General features: G+C 26.3%; 4 protein-coding genes across 4 annotated transcripts; 1 reads left to right on the forward strand and 3 right to left on the reverse strand.

The window, feature by feature from the left end:
- Positions 1–1247: 1247 nt before the first annotated feature.
- On the reverse strand, positions 1248–3754 carry Mrpl33 (mitochondrial ribosomal protein L33). The gene is made up of 3 exons (XM_074240405.1): positions 3555–3754; positions 1661–1764; positions 1248–1499 (listed from the first exon to the last, which is right to left on the reverse strand). The coding sequence occupies exons 1-3, from the start codon at positions 3596–3598 to the stop codon at positions 1390–1392; spliced, it is 258 nt and encodes an 85-aa protein (XP_074096506.1). The 5' UTR covers positions 3599–3754; the 3' UTR covers positions 1248–1389.
- A 2793-nt stretch (positions 3755–6547) lies between these two features.
- Positions 6548–11344, forward strand: LOC141525852 (glomulin-like). Its single transcript, XM_074240523.1, has 5 exons — positions 6548–8598; positions 9473–9661; positions 9746–10089; positions 10722–10949; positions 11030–11344. Exons 1-5 carry the CDS (start codon positions 6915–6917, stop codon positions 11066–11068), a joined length of 2484 nt encoding a protein of 827 aa, XP_074096624.1. The 5' UTR covers positions 6548–6914; the 3' UTR covers positions 11069–11344.
- A 429-nt stretch (positions 11345–11773) lies between these two features.
- On the reverse strand, positions 11774–15602 carry LOC141525851 (suppressor of cytokine signaling 6). The gene is made up of 3 exons (XM_074240522.1): positions 15102–15602; positions 14548–15032; positions 11774–13000 (listed from the first exon to the last, which is right to left on the reverse strand). Exons 1-3 carry the CDS (start codon positions 15183–15185, stop codon positions 12637–12639), a joined length of 933 nt encoding a protein of 310 aa, XP_074096623.1. The 5' UTR covers positions 15186–15602; the 3' UTR covers positions 11774–12636.
- A 926-nt stretch (positions 15603–16528) lies between these two features.
- LOC141525849 (U6 small nuclear RNA (adenine-(43)-N(6))-methyltransferase) lies at positions 16529–19895 on the reverse strand. Its single transcript, XM_074240521.1, has 4 exons — positions 19620–19895; positions 19212–19563; positions 17151–17710; positions 16529–17087 (listed from the first exon to the last, which is right to left on the reverse strand). Exons 1-4 carry the CDS (start codon positions 19722–19724, stop codon positions 16692–16694), a joined length of 1413 nt encoding a protein of 470 aa, XP_074096622.1. The 5' UTR covers positions 19725–19895; the 3' UTR covers positions 16529–16691.
- Positions 19896–21616: the final 1721 nt, after the last annotated feature.

Raw genomic sequence — 21616 nt, forward strand, 5'->3', positions numbered from 1 at the left:
TCTAATAATCAGGATAGTTTGTAAGTTTATTTGAAATTTATTTTTCCATCAACAAATAATAGTTTTAGTCAATTTATAATTTTATCATTGTATTCTGTAAAGTCAAAAAATTTTAATATTAAAAGGAATATGAAACATCTTCTGTTAAAACTGATTGTATGTTTTAAAAGACGAAGTCGAAAAGCAAATTATTGAAAATTCATCTTCTCAAAAATTGGTTTTTAATCCGTGGATTATAACAAAGATATTTATTTTTGTCCCTTACATAAATATAATTTAATCTACTGAAACTTAAAATCTACAAAATTTTTTTCTTTAACAACTATGATGATACTGTTTGGGTCTATCAATTCCAAAACAAAATCAGATAAGTTGAAATAAACTTTTTTAATCCCTGAAAGGCAAACTGAGTAAAAAGTACCTACCCCTAAAATTCAACTTCATTAGAATTTTATAGAAATTGTTCATGTAAAATGTTATTTTATATTATTAAACTGTTTCAAAATTATATCTATCTTACGCAGAATTATTCTAGCTTTAATTTGAAAACAAAAAAATTTATTTGCCTTTAGTGGATACATAAAATTATATTGTAATAGATCTTTTTACCCTCATTGCTGTTAGAAAAATACGATTAGGATTTTTGTCTGTCAGGGGTGAATCATTGCTAAGATAACTCTAATAAATTGATTCGTTTTCTCATGACACATAAACACGAAAATATAAAAAATAGTCGAGAATAGTTCCTTAGGTCTTGAAACGATGACTTCTGAAGAAAATCTGATTTCTATGAATCATATCGAACTAATATATAACTTTTTATTTTAAGTGCTGATCAGAGAACGAGATGAATATCACAAGGACATGTCTATTCACACTCAAAAAAGTCCTGATAAATGCACTCCGCGTAAACATAAGGACTTTAAATCCACGCTGTGTGAATGAAAAGGCTCTTACATTCACACGGTGTAGATTTATCAGGACTTTTTTGAGTGTAAACAGACACTTCTATATCACAATGATTCGATAATCTTAGTGGTGATTTTTTTTCAAATATTTTGTCCAGTGAAAAGTAATTCTTTAATTTAATTTCACTGATGTGTCCGAATCTCTGATAGTATATTTTTAAAACCAACAAGTTTTGATATTGAATGCTCTCAAATACAATAGAGGAAATCCGAATTTTGAGCATTATTTTTATTTTAAAAGTTCCAATTCAAGTAGTCTAATGGCAAAATTAAACAGTATTATGAATTTAATTCAGAAATTTTATTCTATATTATCGGTTACTCATTTGTTACAAATAATTATTTGCAGTATTTAAAAAATGTTTTATTAATCTAAAAAAGGCAATAAATTTATTGAAATATGATGACTAGAAAGTAACAACTATGATTCCCAATAGTGTTTCCTAACCACAGGATATGGTTTCGTTGTATCTTTCAGTCGGTAAATATTACAAAGCTTCTTTTTTTCTCTGTACAATACTGTTTTTTGAACTGAAAATAAAATAAATATGTTTCACTTTAATTATTATTAGAAGTAATTAATGTTTAAAAATTACCAGATGATTAATTAAAGATAAGTTAAATTATATTTAATTTTTCATAAGTTATAATTGATTAGTTATAATTATATTGAATAAAATAATAATAATTACCATAAGGGTCGAAGGCCATGAACTCTAATTTGTCAGCAAGTCTTTCACGGATTCTATTCATCTTATGTCCACTTACTAAACTTTCCATTACCATTAAAACATGTCTAAATAAAGAAAAAATTTTTAATTATTAGTTTAATAACATTACTAATACTCTACTAACCAATAAAAGTACAGAAATTTTTAAGTTTTAATGAAGGAACGTATTTTTTGAAATTTTGGAACTAAAATTGTGCAAAAAAAATGTAAATAAACGTTTCTCAATTTTTAAAAATGTTACTCGTCATAGAGGAAAGTTTAAAGTCTACTGAACTAATAATGTTTTTTCGTTCAATTGATTTAAGATGAACCTGCAAAATGTTATAACGACCATCACAAATCGAGGTTTCTAGAACAGAATTCAACAAATCTGGAGATACTTCATCTGCAATAATTGATTATTTTTAACTTGGATAGAAAAATCACACCTTGGATTTAAAAAAAAAAAAAAAAAAAAAAAACACCTTATAGATGCACTCTAAACTGGCTCAGTGTTAAATCAAGAAGGAAATATTTTCTGACTTGTCTTATTTATAAAATCTTGGAAACATGAACCTAAATTCCTACGACTCTTCTTTAAAAATGGAGACCCTGATATGAGGAGATCGGACAGGCTGCAGCAAAAAACAATATGTTATTGTAAATGCCAAATTTTGCTACTGTCATCTATGAGTATTCATTTATTGTGCCCGCTATTCGTCTGTGACAGGAATTACCATCAGAAATTATCAACTCCTCGTCACTTCAAATTTTTAAAAATGAAGCAAATGAATTTTTCATGAATGAAAAAGCTAATTTTTGATAATTAATATGTTTGTAATTGGTTGTTACTTAGATATTTTTTAATTTTTTCTCTTTATATAAATTTATATAAATTTATACATATTATCATTTAGTGTGTGTACTTTTATGGATTACATTCTTTCCATTCAACATAAAATTACTTCTGTCAGTGTTCTTACAATACCTTACCGTACTTAAGTGATTAAATAAATCTGTTATGTAATTTTCTTTGCCATTGGACTTAATGCATTGGCATATCAATTAAATAAATATATAAAAATTGAAGTATACTATATTCATACTATTTGTTTTATAAAATACGTTATCGTAAAAAACAAAATACTAAACATTTTTTTATAGCGGTAAAAATTTATTCTTTTTTCCCAGAAAATCTCTTGGCAAAATTGGAATTTTTTATGACATAAAATTTAGCTGTCACTTCATGATTTTTTAATTTTTTTTAACTAACAATTGAAAAAAAATTGCACTTTTAATTTTTAAAAATTTCTAGTTACAGGTCAATTTTTTTTTTTTGTAATTTATTTGTTACAAAAATTCTTTAAGTGATCAAATATCTGCTTAATTAATTTTCACATTTTTTATTACTGTTTTTTTGAATGAATATAAATTAATAAAAAATAATTCACATATTTTAAAAACCTACAGCATGATAATGCTGCAATCAGCAGACATAAATTTTAGTCATATAGGAAATGATTATTAATTGAAACAATAAAAAACCAAAAATATGAACATTTTATAGGAAGTTTGAGATAAATGTACATAAAAATTTTAGAAAATTATAAATGCAATTTTTTTAAAATATTTTTTCAACAATTTAGTAGTAAAAAAAAATCGAAAACTGGTCAAATGTCTGCCGAGTTTAATATTACGTTTCATGTCAGTGTTTTTCTTAAATTATGATTTTTTTCATCAATATTCTAATCGATTACTGATTATTTAACAATAGTAAAATAGCTACTACGATTATCGTGATAAATAGTTGAATTTTATAATTATTTAACAATTAAATTTTAATGTTGATAAATTTTTTTTTTTTTAATCAACTTACTTGCTTTTAGCTTTTTTGGCAAAGTTTAAACTTGTCAAGAACATTATCGAAATTATTGATGATAGTTTGATTTTAATTATTAAAAAATTTTACAAACTATTTACGGTTTGTTTACTATAATAATTTATTTATAGGTTATTTAGGGTTTCAGCGCTGTTAGGTTTTTTTTTTCCCTTGCTGAGTTGCGCTCAGCTGGCCTTTGGGGAGTCCCGTATACAGCCAATGTTTGTGGTGTGGTTAGTGTATATGTTTAGTGTGGTTGTGTGGGAGATCGTATCCCGCGAATATTTGAATTATGCGTTGGCGTTGTCATCTATTATTATGTGAGTCAAGTTGATTATTTTTCTGATGTCTATGGCGAATTGTGTAATGCAATTGAGGAATTTTATGTTTTCTGTGAAAACTAGGTTTCTGATGTCGTAGGGTGATGTGTTAGGTGTTAGATTCATATTTTTTTTTGACTAGAATCACATTAGGAGACGACTTATTCGCTAATTAACTAAAGTGTCGTTACTAGTAAATTGAGCGGTGATTTAAAATTTTGTACGAATTGCATGAATTGCATACTCGATAACGCATAATTGAACAAATATTCAGTTTTATTCAATAAAAAAACAAATTTTTGACGTATATAAGAAAATTTGAACACTTGTTATCAAAAATCACATATAGTATATAGTTATGAAATCTTAGAATTTTCAATTTTGTTTCAACGTAAGCTTTAAAATTGTTCTGTTTATTCGTAGAAATTATTAGTAGAATTAGATAATTTGTTTTTAAATTTATTAATCATGTAATTATTACGTAAATATGGTAACAAATGGACTTAAAATTTTTTAAGATATTTTTAAATATTTTTAAAAAATTGCACTGATAGTTTTTCAAGTTTTTCACAAATGTAATTTTTTTTTGTTTGTAATAATTTTTTCAATAAAAAAATTTAAAAAATTTTTAGATGTCGGCTAACTTAATTTAATCTTCTATCATTACATATTTATCCATAAGGAAGTGGTCTTGGGTTGGAGCCTTTGGTAGAAACAGCTCTACCCTCTATACGTTGTGTGATGCAACTAGTCGTATCCAGCAGATGACGCTGCCTTTTATTAGATTATTAGAGCGCTAATTTAAATACTAAATATTGTGTAAATAAAGTTCATTTAATTTCAATTTCATTACCTCTTAAATAAATTTTAATTTCAATTAAAATAAAGCTTTCGAAAAATAACATATAACCAGTTTGCGGAAGTTTTATAATAGTTAATTTAATAATTTTCCAAAAAGTAATTAGAAAAAAAAAATTTCAGAAAATACATTGATTATGACAGCCTTATCCAGTAGTCATAGAACGTCTTTTAACTCTATTTTATGTATAAAAACAAATTTTTATTATAAAATAAAAGTACACTCTAGTCAAGTTCTTGGAATCCATTAAAGTATTTTAGTGATGCCAAGACTATTTTTTGTTACACGAAACTTGAAATTCAATAGCAAAAGTCGTGAAGGACACGTGTGAAATTAGTGAAAATTAACGAATGATTGTTCTAAGGTACTAAATAATCTCTTAGTATCTTCAATCAATCAACTCGAATAATAAATCAAATCACACAGAATAATTTTAACAAAAATTAAGGGAGTCCTTTCGCTCCAAATAAAAAAACCAATGAAAATTCCTAAAATTGACAAATAAATAGTATGTGAGGCATCAATCGTTGAAATTTAGAAAATAAAAAAAAAATAGTTAAATACAAAAATTAATGACTCTTGTAAATGAGCTGTTAGTAACCTGTCCGTGATTTGGCAACACTATATTTCGGTTGTTCACATTTTCATTTGTACACTATAATCTCTATAATCTTAACCACATTTAAGTTTTTGCGTTTTTGCAGTCAGTGTAAATGAATAAATTAATTAAAAATGTTTAGTCATAAAACCATAATATTCTAATCTATCATGGCAAGAATGCTAGTATTTTTTAATTATTGTTTTATTTTTCAATTATCAAATATGAAAATTTGTTAACAATAAACTAACTAATAAGTTTGAATGAAAAACATAAATGCGTTAAAGTTTAGTTTGAATTTATTGAATGGTCTGTAGCTCGCGCGCTACGCAACATTGCCAAATGTTCTGACGCTATTTAATTGTAGATCACTTAAAAATTTTCTGTGATTTTATCATTTTAATTTCTCCATAATCTCCACGGCAACCTATATATTTTATTACAAAAATGAAACCTGAATATTTTGAAAACCTTATTCTGAGTTTTTTATTACCCCATCTAATCGGTAGTTAATACCATAATTCGAGAAAGTAGTTAATTAAGGTCTGATTTTCTCGTAAGACGGAAAAAATACTAAGATTTTTAGAAATTTTTTTCAAAAATATCCACGGTGAAGAATAAATTAAACTTCATTAGTAGATAAATAAGGACTTTGACTATTAGATAAAAATTAATTTTATGTATAATCTAATATTTTTTATTTAACATCGATGGAGTCGAGTATTTCAATATTCCCGGGACCGGACAAGAGAACTATTGACAACATGTAAAAAGCCTTCATAAAATAAAAATCATCAAGACTAGATGAGGCAAAACACTTGTAACTTCATAGGATAAATATATATATATATATATATATAGTACGTGTATTTTTTTTTTTTTAAGATAAACTACAATATTCATCAAATGAAAAACAGTCAAAATGATAATTATTCTTAAATAGTTACCACTAAATTGTTGTAGATAATTTTTTGTATGAAATACTTTTTTACTAGCATTTTTTTAAACTAAATCCAATAAAACAATCGATCTATTTGTTTTTATTTTTTAAACTTCATTTGCACAATTAATATTGTTATTTTTTTTTCTTTTATCATTTAAATTAAAATTATTTGTCCCACCCTTCATAAAAATCATGCTTTGGGATGGAGTTTTGGCGCCCTCTATTTTAAATTTTTATTACCACTACCACTCTCTTTAGTGGCGGTGTAGTGTAAAACTCAAACCCTTCTATCTATGAGAAATGAGATTAGGAGTATTAAGTGCACATATAAACAGACATGGCTACATTTACTTTCGTTGTACTAAAAAATTGTTTATTAGTTAATGGTGAGCCTAATAATTTATGTTTAATTGTATAATTATATTTCTACGTTGATATTTTAACTATAATAATTATATACTGGCTTTTTGCATGTAATTTTGTATTTTCCAAATTACTCTTTCAACATGATGTGCAACTTTAAAATTTATTGACATTAGTCGCCTCTGATAATAGTACATGTGATTTAATGTTTGATTAATAATTTCTCAAATTCTATCAAGATTACAGGTATTAAATAAATATTAATCACAAAAAAATGAATGAAAATGATGAAAATTCAGTGGTTAATAACTCTGTCAGACAGATAAGGAAATTTCTAAATAAAAAGAAATGCCAGGAAGCAATTGGACATGTACTTGAAATCAGTAAAAGTGAAGTTTTGGATCAATTTTCTTGGGAATTAGTTCCTACTGTCGTCGAGCTTTTAAATGAAGACAATTATTTGAATAATCGTGATGTGTTCAATACCTGTGAAAAAATTCTGGAAATAGTCGCCGACAATTGCAATGCTAATGAAACAGTATTGTTATTTTTAGAACAAGTTGAAGATCTTGAAAATGACATTAGATTTCGTGCTTTGTTAAAGCCATTAGCAAAATCTCTGAATAAAGCTAATCTTGATAAAGTTATTGAATGGGTTGTCAGTACAATCATAGCATACTGTGAGAATTTGCCATCACTGGATAATGTTAAATTAGAGGAAACCAATGAAAATGAATACAAGGATGATAAAGATCCAGTAAGCGAAAGACTCACTTCAACATATCAATCAATTTTAACTTTTTCAGAACACGTTATTAATAGAGTCATCAGTTTAAAGTCAAATCAGATAAAACTATCAATGCAACTGCTTAACTTGTATCTGAGTCTCTTTGGGAAATCTTTTTCTAGTTTAAATATTAATAAAGGTGAAACATATTGTATGTTTGAATCGTCAATTATTCAGATGAGTCGACTAACTGGTAACTTACTGAAATTTTTTAAATTTATCCAAGAGCGTAACAATAAACAAATAACAAAAAATATTGAAGAACGGAAACTAGATTTGGATAATATTCAAAGTCTTGAAAATCAATTGTTCCAAATTGAAGTAAACGATTTAGCATACGCAAATTTTTATTTCATACTTATGACTTCAGAGAAACTTAACTATTTGATTCCGAAAGTTTATCACCCACATTATCTAATGAATATATTGTTCTATCTTGGTAATTGTTTGTTGAAACAACCAGAATATATTTTAGTATCAAAAGGATTAAAGCTTATTGATAATACTTTAAAAAGGATTGACACTGAATCTATCTCATACAAATCTGCAGAATTGACAATACATCATGATTTACTTGCGAGTTTGTCACAAATAATGATTTTTTGTGACTCGGTGCCTGAACGAAAAATGGCTTTAAATATTTTTCGTCAATACATTAAACTTTTTTCCATGAAAGGACGATATTTATTGATAATTCATTTATATAAAACAAGCAAGAATTCTGGTTTGCGTGCTTTAATAATAAGTATTTTAAAAGAATTAATAATTACATCGTTGGATACTAAATTACCATGTGAATACTTTATTGGTGATAAATTAGCAGCAATTTTACAACGAATTTGTAAACTTCCAAATGATAGTAAATCAGATTTAGTAGAAATTTCTGATGAAATAATAACCACCTTGAATTTATTAAGATTTTTAATTTTGAGGGATAAAAATAACATTACGAACATATGGACGGTATTAAAAAATATAGAAATGAATTACCTAAAACCATTGAGAAAAGGAATTGAACTTTCATGTGCTCATTGGAAAATGAAAATTCGTGACCTCGAAAATGAAAAAAAAATGCTTGGAAATCAAAAGGAGGAGATACTAACCGATATTAATGTGATGGTCGGAGGTGAAAATTTACCGAAGATGCCTGTGGAAGAAACAATCAAATTTTGTCGCTGTGCTTTGAATACTCTTGATATGATTGAATGCATTTTAACTCGAATTAACGAATGTATAAAAATCTCCACAAATTCATGTAAATGATATCAATGTTAATAAAACATTTTTTTTTTTTCAATTGTCACTTTCATTATAATTATTGCTAATTATTTATATACCTTAACAAGATTTTCAAGGATAAAATCGGGAAGTTCTCATATCATCCGCACTTTTTTTAGTGCCTAGGGAGCTATTATGACTATTCTTATGATTTGAATCTGATGTTTGAATGCGTGTTTGTATGCTAATAAAATCTCTCTGGAATAATTACAATAGTATATTATTAAAAAATCATTCTAAAATTATAAGCATAACTTGAGTAAATAAAACATCAAAACACCTTTACTGCTTCAACTGTATGTCACATAAAATATTAAATAAACATAGTATTAAAGCCCACATATTAGTCGCAAACATTTATATAATTTCTATAAAAAATAATTCCAGAAATATTTGAAATTCTAATGGATGTGCCAATACATCCATGGTATAATCAATCAACAATCTATGTTATTTCGCTATTCAATTCAGCTCCTCAATCGTGATTTAGGAGCATAGTATAGAAAATACATTTTTTTTTTGTTTGGAAAATTTTAATTTTATTATAGTCTCTAGTGGCTTCTTCTATAGGTTCTTGGCACTTTTTCTAAATTAATTTAGTATCTATTAGTCAATATTTAAATAATTATTTTTCTTGTAGATTCCTTTTCGTTTAGTTCTTCACAGAAAATTACAATAATTTTCAATCCAACTTTAAAAAACTTTAAATCAACGAAGAAATATTCTATTTGTAAATTCAAATTAATTTAAAAAATAAATATTTTCAGGTACCCGGAATTTATGGACTTCAAGATTATTGTTGGCATCTCATTTACCGATCGTTGAAGGATCAAAAAAAGACGGATTTAAATTTGAGAGTGAAGAAGAGTATGAAAAGAATATAAAAATAAAAATTTTATCCGCATCGTTGCCATTTGTCAACGAATTTGGGTGGAGTCGACAAACGATTAGTGCTGGTAAATTACCTCAATCAATAAAAATTAATTAATTTTTAATAATTATGATGAAAAAAATAACACTAGATTAATTGTTTGATTTAGGGGCGGAAGCTATAGGATATCCTGGAGTAGCTCATGGGATGTTTCCGAAAGGTGGAATAGAATTAATTCAATACTTTTACGCGAATTGTAATGCAGAGTTGAATAAAATTTTAAAATCCGAAGCATTAGCGATCGAAGAGAATCCTACTAAAAACAAAAAACCACCAGAAGTTTTCGTAAAAGAAGCTTTGGAGAAACGCTTGAAAATGATGATTCCATATAAATCAACCTGGCCTCAAGCAATTACTTTAATGACACTTCCACCCAATGTTCCTAATGCATTAGCTAATATTCTCACTTTAATAGATGATATATGTTATTATGCGGGTGATAGATCCGTTGACGTAAGTTTAACTCAATTTTAATAATTTAATTAAGTAAATTTTAAATGAATATATGTTTGCGAAAAAAATCATTAAAACTCAACGAGGTCAACTAAAACATTTATTTTGCAGAAAATTTTCCAAAAAAAGTTATAAATTTATTCTGCAGCTGATTAAATAGACTTTGATTGGAATAAACTTTTATCGATCTATAAAATTTTTTAATCTATAAATTTATAATTATTTTTTATTTAACTCGTTGCTATAAAAGGAGCAAATTTTCAAAAATTATTAGATTGTTCGCCATTTTTAAAAATCGATTTTTCATCCAGGAAGCAATTCTGACTATTTTTCGAAAAACAACTGTCTATTGAAAACGTTTATGCTTATGTTTTGGTTGTGAAACTTTGATTTTTTACGCATTTTACATTAGTTGCAAAAAGGGTGTAATTTTTCAACGAATTTATCGATCATTTAATATAGTTTTTAAGCTTTCTTAATCACTATAATTATTTACAATTTTTAATTTTTTTAAATACAACTAATGGAATTTTTAAATTTTCTTTCGGAATATTTTTATGGTTTATTTTATAATAATTTATTTGAGCGTTAAAAAATGTTCTAAATTTGTTATTTTTGTGTTATTTGTTTAGTTTAATTGGTACACTAGGAGGATTGTTCTTGCTGGAATCTATAAAACAACAGAGCTTTTTTTACTTCAAGATAGCAGTGAAAATAATCAACAAACGTGGGAGTTTTTAGAACGACGAATACAAGATGCTTATCAAATTTACAGTTTATTAAATGTAGCTTCCGATTTACCACCACCTGATCGAGTTATTAATCGCGCCACTGAAGCAACAACTGCTGTTTTCGTAACGGTATTTATTATTATTATTATTATGTAATATATTTTTTGACATTTACATTGATATAAAAATAAATTTATTTAATTATTTAGAAATTTTTAGAAGACTGTCTGAAAGAAAAGTGGGCGTAAGAAAATGCAGAAACAAAGCACTTTTACAAGTTTTCAGTTTCAAGTTTTTTATAAAATTATTTCTCAATTACCCTGAATGTGAAAGGCTTTCGCAAAAAAATTTCCGGGAAAATATAGATGCATAACTTGCAACAGAATTATATAAAGCTTTAAATAATTTTCATTAATCTCCATAGGACTACTTTAGTTGAATACAATCTCTTCAAAATTTTAATTCTTAATTAATGTGAACTAATAACCATTATTTAAACAGAGAATAAAAGAAAAATTTTATTTTTTCAGGCACGAAATATACTTGGATTGAATTGGAATAGGTGAAAAGATCTATCGTAAAATATACTTTACTGTAATATTGTGATATTCGTAGTTATTAAAATACACAATAAAAAAAAAACCGTACCTGAAAACTTTTTATTTTCATAAAAAATTGATATTACTAATATATTTATTATTATTTTTGGATTTTTAATATTCACTGGATAAAGGAAAATTTTTTTAATTTTCTATTCTAAAAAATTCATCACTTTATTTAATTTAATTATCGTTTTAAGCAAAATTTTTTTACTGTTGGAATTAGATAACAAAACATTTATCGATAAACATTTTATTTTAATTTAAACAATACGAATAAATTTATGCTAAGAAACTCTTCCAAGATCTTTTGTTTCTTAAATGTATTTGAGTTTTAAAAAAAGAAAAAAACCAAAATCACATTGATCCCTTCATTATACTTCAGAAACAAAAAAGTTTTAATTAGTAAATTATACTACTACTTATGACAATTTCAACTATTATAGTATTTATTAATGATTATATTTGATTTATTAACTATACTTCTACTAAAATATTTCAAATCAGTAGAAAGAAAAGAAGATCTTTCAGGTACAAAATTAGAAATTAATGTAAGTCAAAAAGACTTTTATACAACTCATAACCATGCATAAATGACCAAAAAATATTTGACCCGCCAGTCTTTAGAAGAAAAACTGCTGTTTCATAAACATTCCTTATTGAACAAAACGATTAATTAGAATTTGATTTTTAATTATTTCGAATACTTTCTAGTCCTCCAAATCCTTTTCAGTACTATCTCTCATGGGCGTTTAAAATGTATAATCATTTGCAATGCTTTTGTAAAATAAGAGATAGTAAAAATAAAACTTTTGATTACTTTGAATTCTGAATCGAGTTTATTTGTCGGACATTAAACTGTGTTTCAAACTATAAACTAAAAAAATTGTCATATAATAATAATAATAATTATTGTTATTATTATTATTACTGCGTTGATAATACGCTCAAAGATGCAAAATTTTGTCAGTAGAATCAATAAGGTTCAATTGAAGACAATTAATGAATAGCTATCATCAGATAAAATCGTAAAAAAATATATCTTATTAATTTTTTACTGTAAGTGATTGCTGGTGACATTAAAAAGAAATAAATATGTCAACGAGTCGGTTTTTTTTAAAACAAATTTTTTTTTATCTTCAATTCTCTGTAAATCATCAACTTTTATATTTATTACATAATTATATAATGAATTATTTTGTAATTAATAAATTTTTTTAATAATAATCTTCTTCAACATATCTTTTGATGGCTTCTGGTAAAGGAAGTTTATGAATATTATCCCGTCGAGTATTTTGTCGAATAACAAAACGGCATAAATATTGTAAACTTCGGATTTGTGTGAAACGGCTGACAGGTTTCGTGAGTCGAACAGGAAATGCCGGATGACCTGGGTGCCTAGGTCGTGAATAACAAAATACCGAATATTTACTGAAACTCATTGAATGATCAACAAGAGCTGGTATCGATGAAAATCTACCACTTTCACCTTGGTTACAGAGCGAAAACATCCCACCACTGTGCTCGACTCGTGCATGCAATAATTTTCCGGCGGATTTAAAACTTAAAGTTAATAAATGCCTGAAAAAAATATTATCATTCAATAAATGCTATTGAAACAATAACTAATATTTATTTTTGCATTAATAATTTGATTTAAAGAGATTTGTTGGATAGTTGAAGAATTTTTTTATTTGCAAGAAAATGTCACTCTAAAATTTTCAGAACGTTTCTTTGGAGAACGTTAAAAAAAAAAAAAATAACAAGTTTTAAAGAGAAATTATTAATTAAGTACTTGAGCTTTAATTATAATTCTCTAATTTCATTTTGACTTTTTAAACTCTAATAGATCACAAGGGATCGATTTGACTCCAAAGTTTTTTCAAGTTCTGGTAAAGGTCTTTAAATTTAAAAATTAGTCATTTTTTATATTCCATAAAAGCCATTTTTCAGTTATCATTTTTTTCGTATTCGATCTTCATAATAAATGTACTTTTTGAAACGGGAAATTTTGTAATAATCTGTCAAATTTAGTATAATAAGTCATTAATCTGAATTTGTATCTTTTAAAAGTTTAGAAGTGTCTATTCACACACAAAAAGGTCCTAATAAATCTACACCGCGCGAATGTAAGGACCTTTACATTCACGCGGCGTGGATTTATCAGGACTTTTTTGAGCATGAATATACATGTCCGAAAAGTTTAATATGGATTTTAATCATAGTTAATTTATTGTGATAAGTTTTTAGAGTAGTTATAAATAGATTCGAATTTCGCACTACATAAAATTTCTTTATTTATTTATGTTTTGTACATGTGAATCTCGGTATAAGCCAAATTTTAATCCATATAGTTAAAAGAATAAGAAAAATTTTGCAACGGTATAGGTTTATTTTAATAGGGATTTTTTAAGTTTCATTTGGTATCATCAGAAAGATCTTGAATTTGATTAAAGTCTTCTCACGATTTCATGTATATTTTGGTGACGGCACTCACATAATGACTGCAAAGTGTTAGTTTTTTTATTAAAATATCAAGTCTGAGAAATAAATCCACATTATTTATATTTTCCGAGTCGATTCTGAATAATAAGAACGATTTTTTAAATATTTAAATGATGAATAATTGTGTAAACAACCGTCGAGTTTTCCCGCTGAAATTTTTGATAAAAGCTACATGGTTCGTTTGTAATTTTAAAATTAATTGTTGAAGTAGGACAAAATGTTTAGGAGCGGGGTCGAATCTACCCCGTGTGTGACCGAAACGTGACTCGCTGAAAGTGTGATCTACAAGGAATAAAACCCTCAAATTATTTTGAAAGCTTGGTTTAACATATTAACAATCTGTATAATTTCATCTAAGTATCCATACTAAATTGAATAGAACACTTTGATACTATCTATCATGACTTTAAGAGAATTATTCTTATGCATAACGATTCGATTTTAATTAACATTTTGTAAGTTGATAGATTTTGTAATTTATTTCTATGATTACTTTTGTTACTATTTTTTTCTACTAAAGTGGTCACTATCTCGTAATAAGATGAGTGCAAAATAAATTTCTTAAAATATATCATTGGTCATTTGATAATTTATAAATATAAAGTACAAAGTAGGATTATTACCTATCATCAGATGAATCTCGAATTAAAAAAGCACCATCTGGTTCCGAAAGTAATTGAGCATCAGCCTGTTCACCAGACATAGGTCCCCAATACCATCCATATTTACTCAACTTTAGCAATTCTAGTGATAAAGTCGATTGACTCGATTCTTCATTAATAACATTTGATTCATCTAAATTATTTTCTCCTCTGCTAAGATTATTATTAGTATGAACTGTCGTTATGTTATTAGTATTGATATGTGTTGATTCTTTTGGGTTGCACGTAGTCTCTATTTTAGAATGATCGACATTGCGTTGATTTTCAAAATCGACAGCATCTTCAGATTGTGAAATGCGTTCAGATAATTTCAAGTCTACAGAATCATTTATAATGAGACAATCTTCTTCAAGTCCAGCAAATATTTCATGGCTTGGAGCATTTATTTCCTTCAAATCGGCACCACTCGTTCCTGCATCTGATTCACGAGGTGCTTTTACTGTATTCTATTAAAATATTACATGAATAATCACCAGTGCTTCTGATTGACAAAGAAAAAAAAAGGAACAACGTACCTTCTTTCTAAACTTATGAAAATTCTTTACAGATAACTTCTTTTGAATACTTTTGAGGAAACTAATGGATTTTTTTTCATCCATCAAATAATCTGTTTTTTTTTTTTTTTTTTTTTTTTTTTTTTCACATAAGATTAATATATTCAAATTTTCTGAAAGACTATGTTCAGGCTTATTTTTTTCACTGAAATTAAAAATGTATTGTTTGAGTTTACATAATTTTTTTTGTTTTTCGAAAATTTATAATTATTGTATTCAAACTTTCATTAATTAAAGTCTTTTATTAATTGAAATTAATATAATAAAATTTCCATTTAATTTTTATTTGAAATTTGGCAAATCTTTGGCTAAGTTGACGACTTCTCAAGATCTAAATGATTACAATGTTTTTTGAGTACCACAGAAATGATATTTATCTTCATGCCTCTACAAAAACAAAAAGACAAATATAAATATGGTACAATTTGGTTATGATTAATATTTCAGCACATTTAATCTGTGATTAATATTTATAAAAACACCTATTGACTGTGCATATATATATACTTTAATATTTTGTATGTATATATATATATATATATATATATATATATATATATATATATATATATATATATATATATATATATATATATATATATATACTTTCATGTTTTGTCTGAAAGTTGGTAACAGGTGCACGTAGTCAAAATATACTTAAGATAGAGCCACGTTCTTCTTGTATATATATATGATTTGTTAACATGTGAGTCGGTTATCTTAGGGTGTAATGCCTGTGCTTACTAGCCCCCTAATATTTTTTTATTTTTACTTATAAATTTTGATTCCACATAACGACCATAGCGTTAGTTTTTATTTATTATTTTTTTTTTTTTTTAATTATTCATCGTTCATAATTTTTTATTCATTTATTGGTAGGATTTTGTTGATGAAAATTTACACTTCAACTTGCCCTCTGGAAGCAAATTATAAATTTTTTTGTTTCTATTAGTTATTAGCTGTTTATTAACATTAGCTGTATTCATAAGCCACATTTGTTTTATCGTAAAATGGTATTTTTTAATCTTAATTAGTGGTTTTCATCCAACTAAATTATTATACATGATTTTCTTGCGCATGTGCGTGTTTTACATTCGAAGCGGCTTTTTCTGAAAATTAAAATGAACGTAAAATAATTCAAAAAACGATGATGTATTAAAATCAAAATTCAAGAAGTAAAAGAAAATTATTAGGGGACTGAAGTCATTAACAGGACTTTGAGCTTTTTTACTAGTACAAGAAAAAGAAATAATCGAAAAATTTTAATCCTAAAAATAATTCAATAAAAATCAAAATAAAGAAATGAAAAAATATCTTTAACGTATTAATTTATATGTTTTAATTTGTGATAAGGAGTTGTTTTTGCAATTACGGCCTATACAGAAATATTTCAATTATTCTTGTTATTTACACTCATCAATTTCCTTGACATTTTTTCTTAAAAATTTGTAAATAATTATTTTAAAAAAATGTGCAATAATAGGCAATAATAATAATCAACTGTATGATTATATTGTTAAATATTATAAAAATGTTTTAATAAATTAATTTTTATCTATTTAATTTTTGAAACTCTTGTAATTTAAATTTATTTATCAAACATTGCTTAAAAGTTTCCAAACCATTTTTACCGCCATTGCCGTCGTTAAAAATCATACAAATGTTAACACCATCGTGAGTATTTCCAGCAGAATCACTTAATTTATATACATAAGTGAACACTAGGTTGAATTTTAAGTAAATATTATTAGATTTTGAAAAATCGACTGAATTGACAGTTACAGAAGCTCGTTCATTGTCATCAACACGTAGTCGTTTGGATTCATCCGAATTAGCTTTCATTTCTGCGCGACGTTTTCTTCTTTCATGTATCCAAGTATTTTTATAAGCATACAACTCATATGTAGCTTCTTTGATATTTTCTAATTTCAATTCCTTAATTTCGATCTAAAAAAAAAATTGAATAATACAATTATTGATTTGTGAATTAAGTAATAATCAATAACTTACATGTAACTCATTAATCCATTTTTTTACAGCAATGATTACATCTTTTACTTCCCTAAAATTATCATTAAATGGAAAAAACACTTCCAGCAACGGAGTGGAGTTATTTTTGGACTTTGATGATGAAACATGAGAATATTTCATGCGTATAACTGGCGCTTTCGATAAATCTAGCGTTACTTTAGGGATCAGTGACCAAGCTAGACCCCATCTTTTAGTTTTACCCTGGCAAAATTCAGTCCAAGTAAAATTATCAATGTTCCTCTTTCTCAGCTCAGATTTAGAGTACGCTAAACTATTTTTCTGACCTAGCATCGTCGTATATATTTTTATTTTTCCATTTAGCTCTAAACTTTCATCGAGCATCTGACGCACAAAGGATTTCTCACCACCAGCAACAGACAGCTCGACGGCGTGTCCTGTTTTTGCATTTGTTGGCGGCAAACGTTTTTCTCTTTTCTCATCGTCGTCGGCATCAAAAAATGGAGGGTTGCACATTGTGAAAGCGTATGATTCTTCTGTTACAACATCTTTGAATATATTTTTTCCCTGGACTTTTATTACTGCAACAAATAAACGTTATTGAAAGTAGTGTTTGAAATTTGTTGTGATGTTAGATATTTTATTTTTATTAATGTGAAAAAATATCAATTTCCAATCAAGTAAAAAAAAATTAATTTGTAAAGAACCATAAATTTTGTAGACTTTTGTCTGATTGACATATTACTATACGTTTGAAAAACTAATTATTTTTGTCAAAAAAAAAAAACACTAATTTTTTCTTTTAATCATTAACAACAATTTAATCACTATATTATTAATTTTTGAATGTTTATAATTTTTTTTCACTTCACTACTTTATTCAATAACAATTGAGTATTTGCATGATTTTGATATTCATAAATTTTTGATATTTTTACATTCTATATAATTTTTTTAAATTTTTGGAAAAAAAATTTTTCGATTTTGTTCTTAAAAATTTAAATAATTTAATAAATAAAAAAAAGCAGATATTTAAATGAATAAGTAGCTCCATCTCGTGTATGTGACGTCATAGTGCTTATTTCATTTGAAATTTTAAGCGCCAATCTCTTGTAAACACGTGGCAGGTGTAAACAATTGTTGTGTTAATTGTGATTGATTAAAAAAAGATCTGGTTGTGTTGTTTATAATAAAATAAAATTATTTAATTACTCGAAATGTCGTCAAAAATGAGTTTTATTGGTGTATAGTTCCAACGTGTAGAAATACTGGTAAATCGACACCAGAAAAAATTTTTATAAATGTTTCATTAAATTCTGTTAAACGGAAAAATCAGGATCCACTTTTCGCCGAGGCATTTTTATTAATTCGTTGATAATCACAAACTACACTGTTGAACTGATGCTTCTCAAAAGTCTTAGTATAACAACATTGACATGTTCATAACCTCCAAACACATTCACTTTAAATTTAAAAAACATTTCACAAAAATTTATTTCACTTTTAATTATTTTCAACAAAATCTAGCATTAAAAATAGAATGTATAAAACTTAAAATTGAAAAAACTTAACTTTAAGTTTTTTAGCAATGTAAAATATTATACATGACTTAAATGCTCATTCAAATATACGCGCTACAAACAGCACAATGACGTCACACCAATCACATCACGTTTTACATCACGTGACTTTTATGTAATTTAGGATCACTTTTATTTATTAAATTATTAAAATTTTTAAGAACAAAATCGAAAAATTTTTCTTCCAAAAATTTAAAAAAATTATATAGAATGTAAAAATATCAAAAGTTTATGAATATCAAAATCATGCAAATACCCAATTTCATCAAGTATGAAAAATAAATATTTAATCGTTATAAAATTGATTAAAACTAATTTTTGATACTGATAAGTTATTCGATATTTGAAATCGAAAAATTATTTATAAAGTTCATCAATTTTTAATATCAAAGAAAGATACAGAGTAATTCTGTATGGGGAAAAAAAAAAAAGATAGAACAAAATGTTATCAAAAGTAACAACGATGTAATGTGACAGCTCAAAACATCAAGTAATTTAATACCTTTTATAAGATGATCCAACTTATTCCTTTGAATATTTTCATTGGCTGACGTAACAGCCGCGGAATCAATGTCTGAACCGATCATTTTCCAGTTGTAAATCTTGGAACAAAGTAATGGATAGATCGCAATAGCTCCAGTACCAACATCTATCCCAGTCACTTCGTTTATCTCAGCGAAGTTTATCAAATCTTCAATCCATAATACATAATTAAGACGGAGTGTCAACGCTGGTACCAGTTTATCCGGTGGAATACTGACATCTAGGTCAAAGTCATGCTTGAGCAGAGTTTGTGTCAAGACTCTTAGACTTTCCTCGCTGCTGAAGTTAAATTGTACCTTACCGGCTAGATTCTACAAAAAAAAATTACTGTGATTTTTCATCAAAATAAACTGTAAAGTTAACTTACCACAGAAACATGTTGTTGGAACTTGGGGTAGAGTTTAGAAAGTTCTATAAAATTCGGTTGGTCCTTGTACTTATTCCTGGGATGGATAAAACTTTTCAGAGACATTGTTCTGTCACTTGTTCTGGCGTTTTCCTCTTTTCATAACAAAAACAACAGCAATGTGCTGACCAGCTGATCGCGGCGTCAACGTAGTCATTTGTTCTGTCTTATCGACAAACACTGTTAAGTTTTTGAATTTCCATTATTCCCGCACTTTCATCTCAGGAAGTCTTCAAATCCGGCCGAGCCTAACTGAAGAAGTCACCACCTTACCGAGCAGAACATTAAGTTTAGACACAATTTTCCCTCCATAATTGTGATTATTATAACGACCCACATACCGGCGTAGCATCTACTGCTGAAAATAAACAAAGTAAAATGTATTTTAAATAATTAAGTAATTCGACTCATTTGTAATCAACATTGTTTCCTCTTTTTCAACAAAAGCAAGGTAACAATTAGTTTATGTTAATGCTTGACTAGAAAAAATTTTTTAGAGGTTATAAAAGTTGACTAGTAGTTCAACAATTATCATTATAAGTACTCATACGGCAAATTTTTTTATAGCAAAACATGGTGTGGAAGGATTTAGATCTATCAGCTCAAAAGAAATTTCAATTGAGAATAAGAAAGATTCCGCTGTCCATTTTCACCAAAAGTTAGTGACAATAATGTCAATATTTCGTTTATTTTTGGGGATGAAGACTAGATATTAATATGAATATTAATATGACTAAATAAATATTAATATGAATATTAATGTTAATGTGACGTATGATACGATCGGGAATATGAAGTTTACAGTTTGTAACCTTGTTATAGATATTTTATTTAAGGATTGATTGCTATTTTTTTGCTGGGAAAAAAATGTATATAGATTAATCGTAGAAAAGATGATGATTAACCTACCAATTTTAGTGATATCAAAGATTATTAGAATAATAGAATTTTGTATACATAGATTGATTATTTAAAAAGATTGTGTAGATTTATAATTTTTTTTCTTATTCAGATGGATGATGGAAAATTTTAAGTTTTATTTTTTAATGGACGCTCAAGATTTTTTTTTTAATTTCACTATACTTTATTAAAAATTTTTTTTTAATTATTACTTTCAATTAAATTATACAAAAAAAAAAAAATCACTTGTGAAAATTTTTTGAAAATTCTGTAAATGCAATTTTTAAAAATAATTTCTAGTAGTAATTTAATTACTCAAAAATACCAAAAATAGGTCTAACGTCTAAATATTTCAGTATCATTATTTATTTTCTTTGTTCCAAAGTTCTCATTGAATCTTGTATTTCATTGAAGTTGTTTAATTATAAGTCGAAATTTCATTGTTTTTATAAGATTGAATTTTACATCTAAAAACCGAATATTTTAATCAGTGATAGCAAAATTGATAAAACTTAACACTTGTCCGTGGTTAGTTGCATTTTTCAAAGAAACATAATTCTATTGTTCAAATTATAATTATTAAATGTTGTTAAGCCTTAAGTTTTTTTTTTTTTTTTTTTTTTATTATATAATTTATATCAATTTAATTGAAGCATCAAATCAAAAACAAATATCCAATACCAAAAATAGTTTTCATTTAAAAAAATATTTACAATTGAAGGACTTGTCAACATTCAGTTATGCAATTATCAGTTACCGACTTTCCAACCTTGTCGACTGACAAAATTCAAACTTCTTATTAATTATCAATAAACTATACAAGCAATTGGAAATGAACATTTAAAAATTTTTCACATTAAGTTCTGCCATCCATAATCTATTTTCAGCAACCGTATTTGTTATCACTAATCAAATAATTAACAATCCGTTAACTATTTAATTAAAACCCTTTTTTTTTGTTTGATTAATCCAGTAAAAATGAATAAAATAAAATCTAAACTTAATCGTTGCACTTGCAATTATAATTAACGAGCGCAATTCCAAGGTTACTATAAATC

Source organism: Cotesia typhae, unplaced genomic scaffold (genome assembly GCF_013202065.1).
Source record: "Cotesia typhae breed Kobodo isofemale line unplaced genomic scaffold, CoteBio_Ctyphae contig_27, whole genome shotgun sequence".
Taxonomy (NCBI): domain Eukaryota; kingdom Metazoa; phylum Arthropoda; class Insecta; order Hymenoptera; family Braconidae; genus Cotesia; species Cotesia typhae.

Excerpts from the sequence above, each read along its gene's own strand:
- LOC141525852 (XM_074240523.1), top strand. The coding sequence starts at position 6,915 with ATGAATGAAAATGATGAAAATTCAGTGGTTAATAACTCTGTCAGACAG. Across the intron at positions 10,090-10,721 it reads CGGGTGATAGATCCGTTGAC|TTTAATTGGTACACTAGGAG; the intron begins GTAAGTTTAACT and ends TTATTTGTTTAG. Across the intron at positions 10,950-11,029 it reads CAACTGCTGTTTTCGTAACG|AAATTTTTAGAAGACTGTCT; the intron begins GTATTTATTATT and ends TTAATTATTTAG.
- LOC141525849 (XM_074240521.1), bottom strand. The coding sequence starts at position 19,724 with ATGTCTCTGAAAAGTTTTATCCATCCCAGGAATAAGTACAAGGACCAA. Across the intron at positions 19,564-19,619 it reads TCCAACAACATGTTTCTGTG|AATCTAGCCGGTAAGGTACA; the intron begins GTAAGTTAACTT and ends TTTTTTTTGTAG. Across the intron at positions 17,088-17,150 it reads AATGGATTAATGAGTTACAT|ATCGAAATTAAGGAATTGAA; the intron begins GTAAGTTATTGA and ends TTTTTTTTTTAG.
- LOC141525851 (XM_074240522.1), bottom strand. The coding sequence starts at position 15,185 with ATGGATGAAAAAAAATCCATTAGTTTCCTCAAAAGTATTCAAAAGAAG. Across the intron at positions 15,033-15,101 it reads TTCATAAGTTTAGAAAGAAG|AATACAGTAAAAGCACCTCG; the intron begins GTACGTTGTTCC and ends ATATTTTAATAG. Across the intron at positions 13,001-14,547 it reads CGAGATTCATCTGATGATAG|GCATTTATTAACTTTAAGTT; the intron begins GTAATAATCCTA and ends TATTTTTTTCAG.
- Mrpl33 (XM_074240405.1), bottom strand. The coding sequence starts at position 3,598 with ATGTTCTTGACAAGTTTAAACTTTGCCAAAAAAGCTAAAAGCAA. Across the intron at positions 1,765-3,554 it reads GCCAAAAAAGCTAAAAGCAA|ACATGTTTTAATGGTAATGG; the intron begins GTAAGTTGATTA and ends TTCTTTATTTAG. Across the intron at positions 1,500-1,660 it reads CATGGCCTTCGACCCTTATG|TTCAAAAAACAGTATTGTAC; the intron begins GTAATTATTATT and ends TTTTATTTTCAG.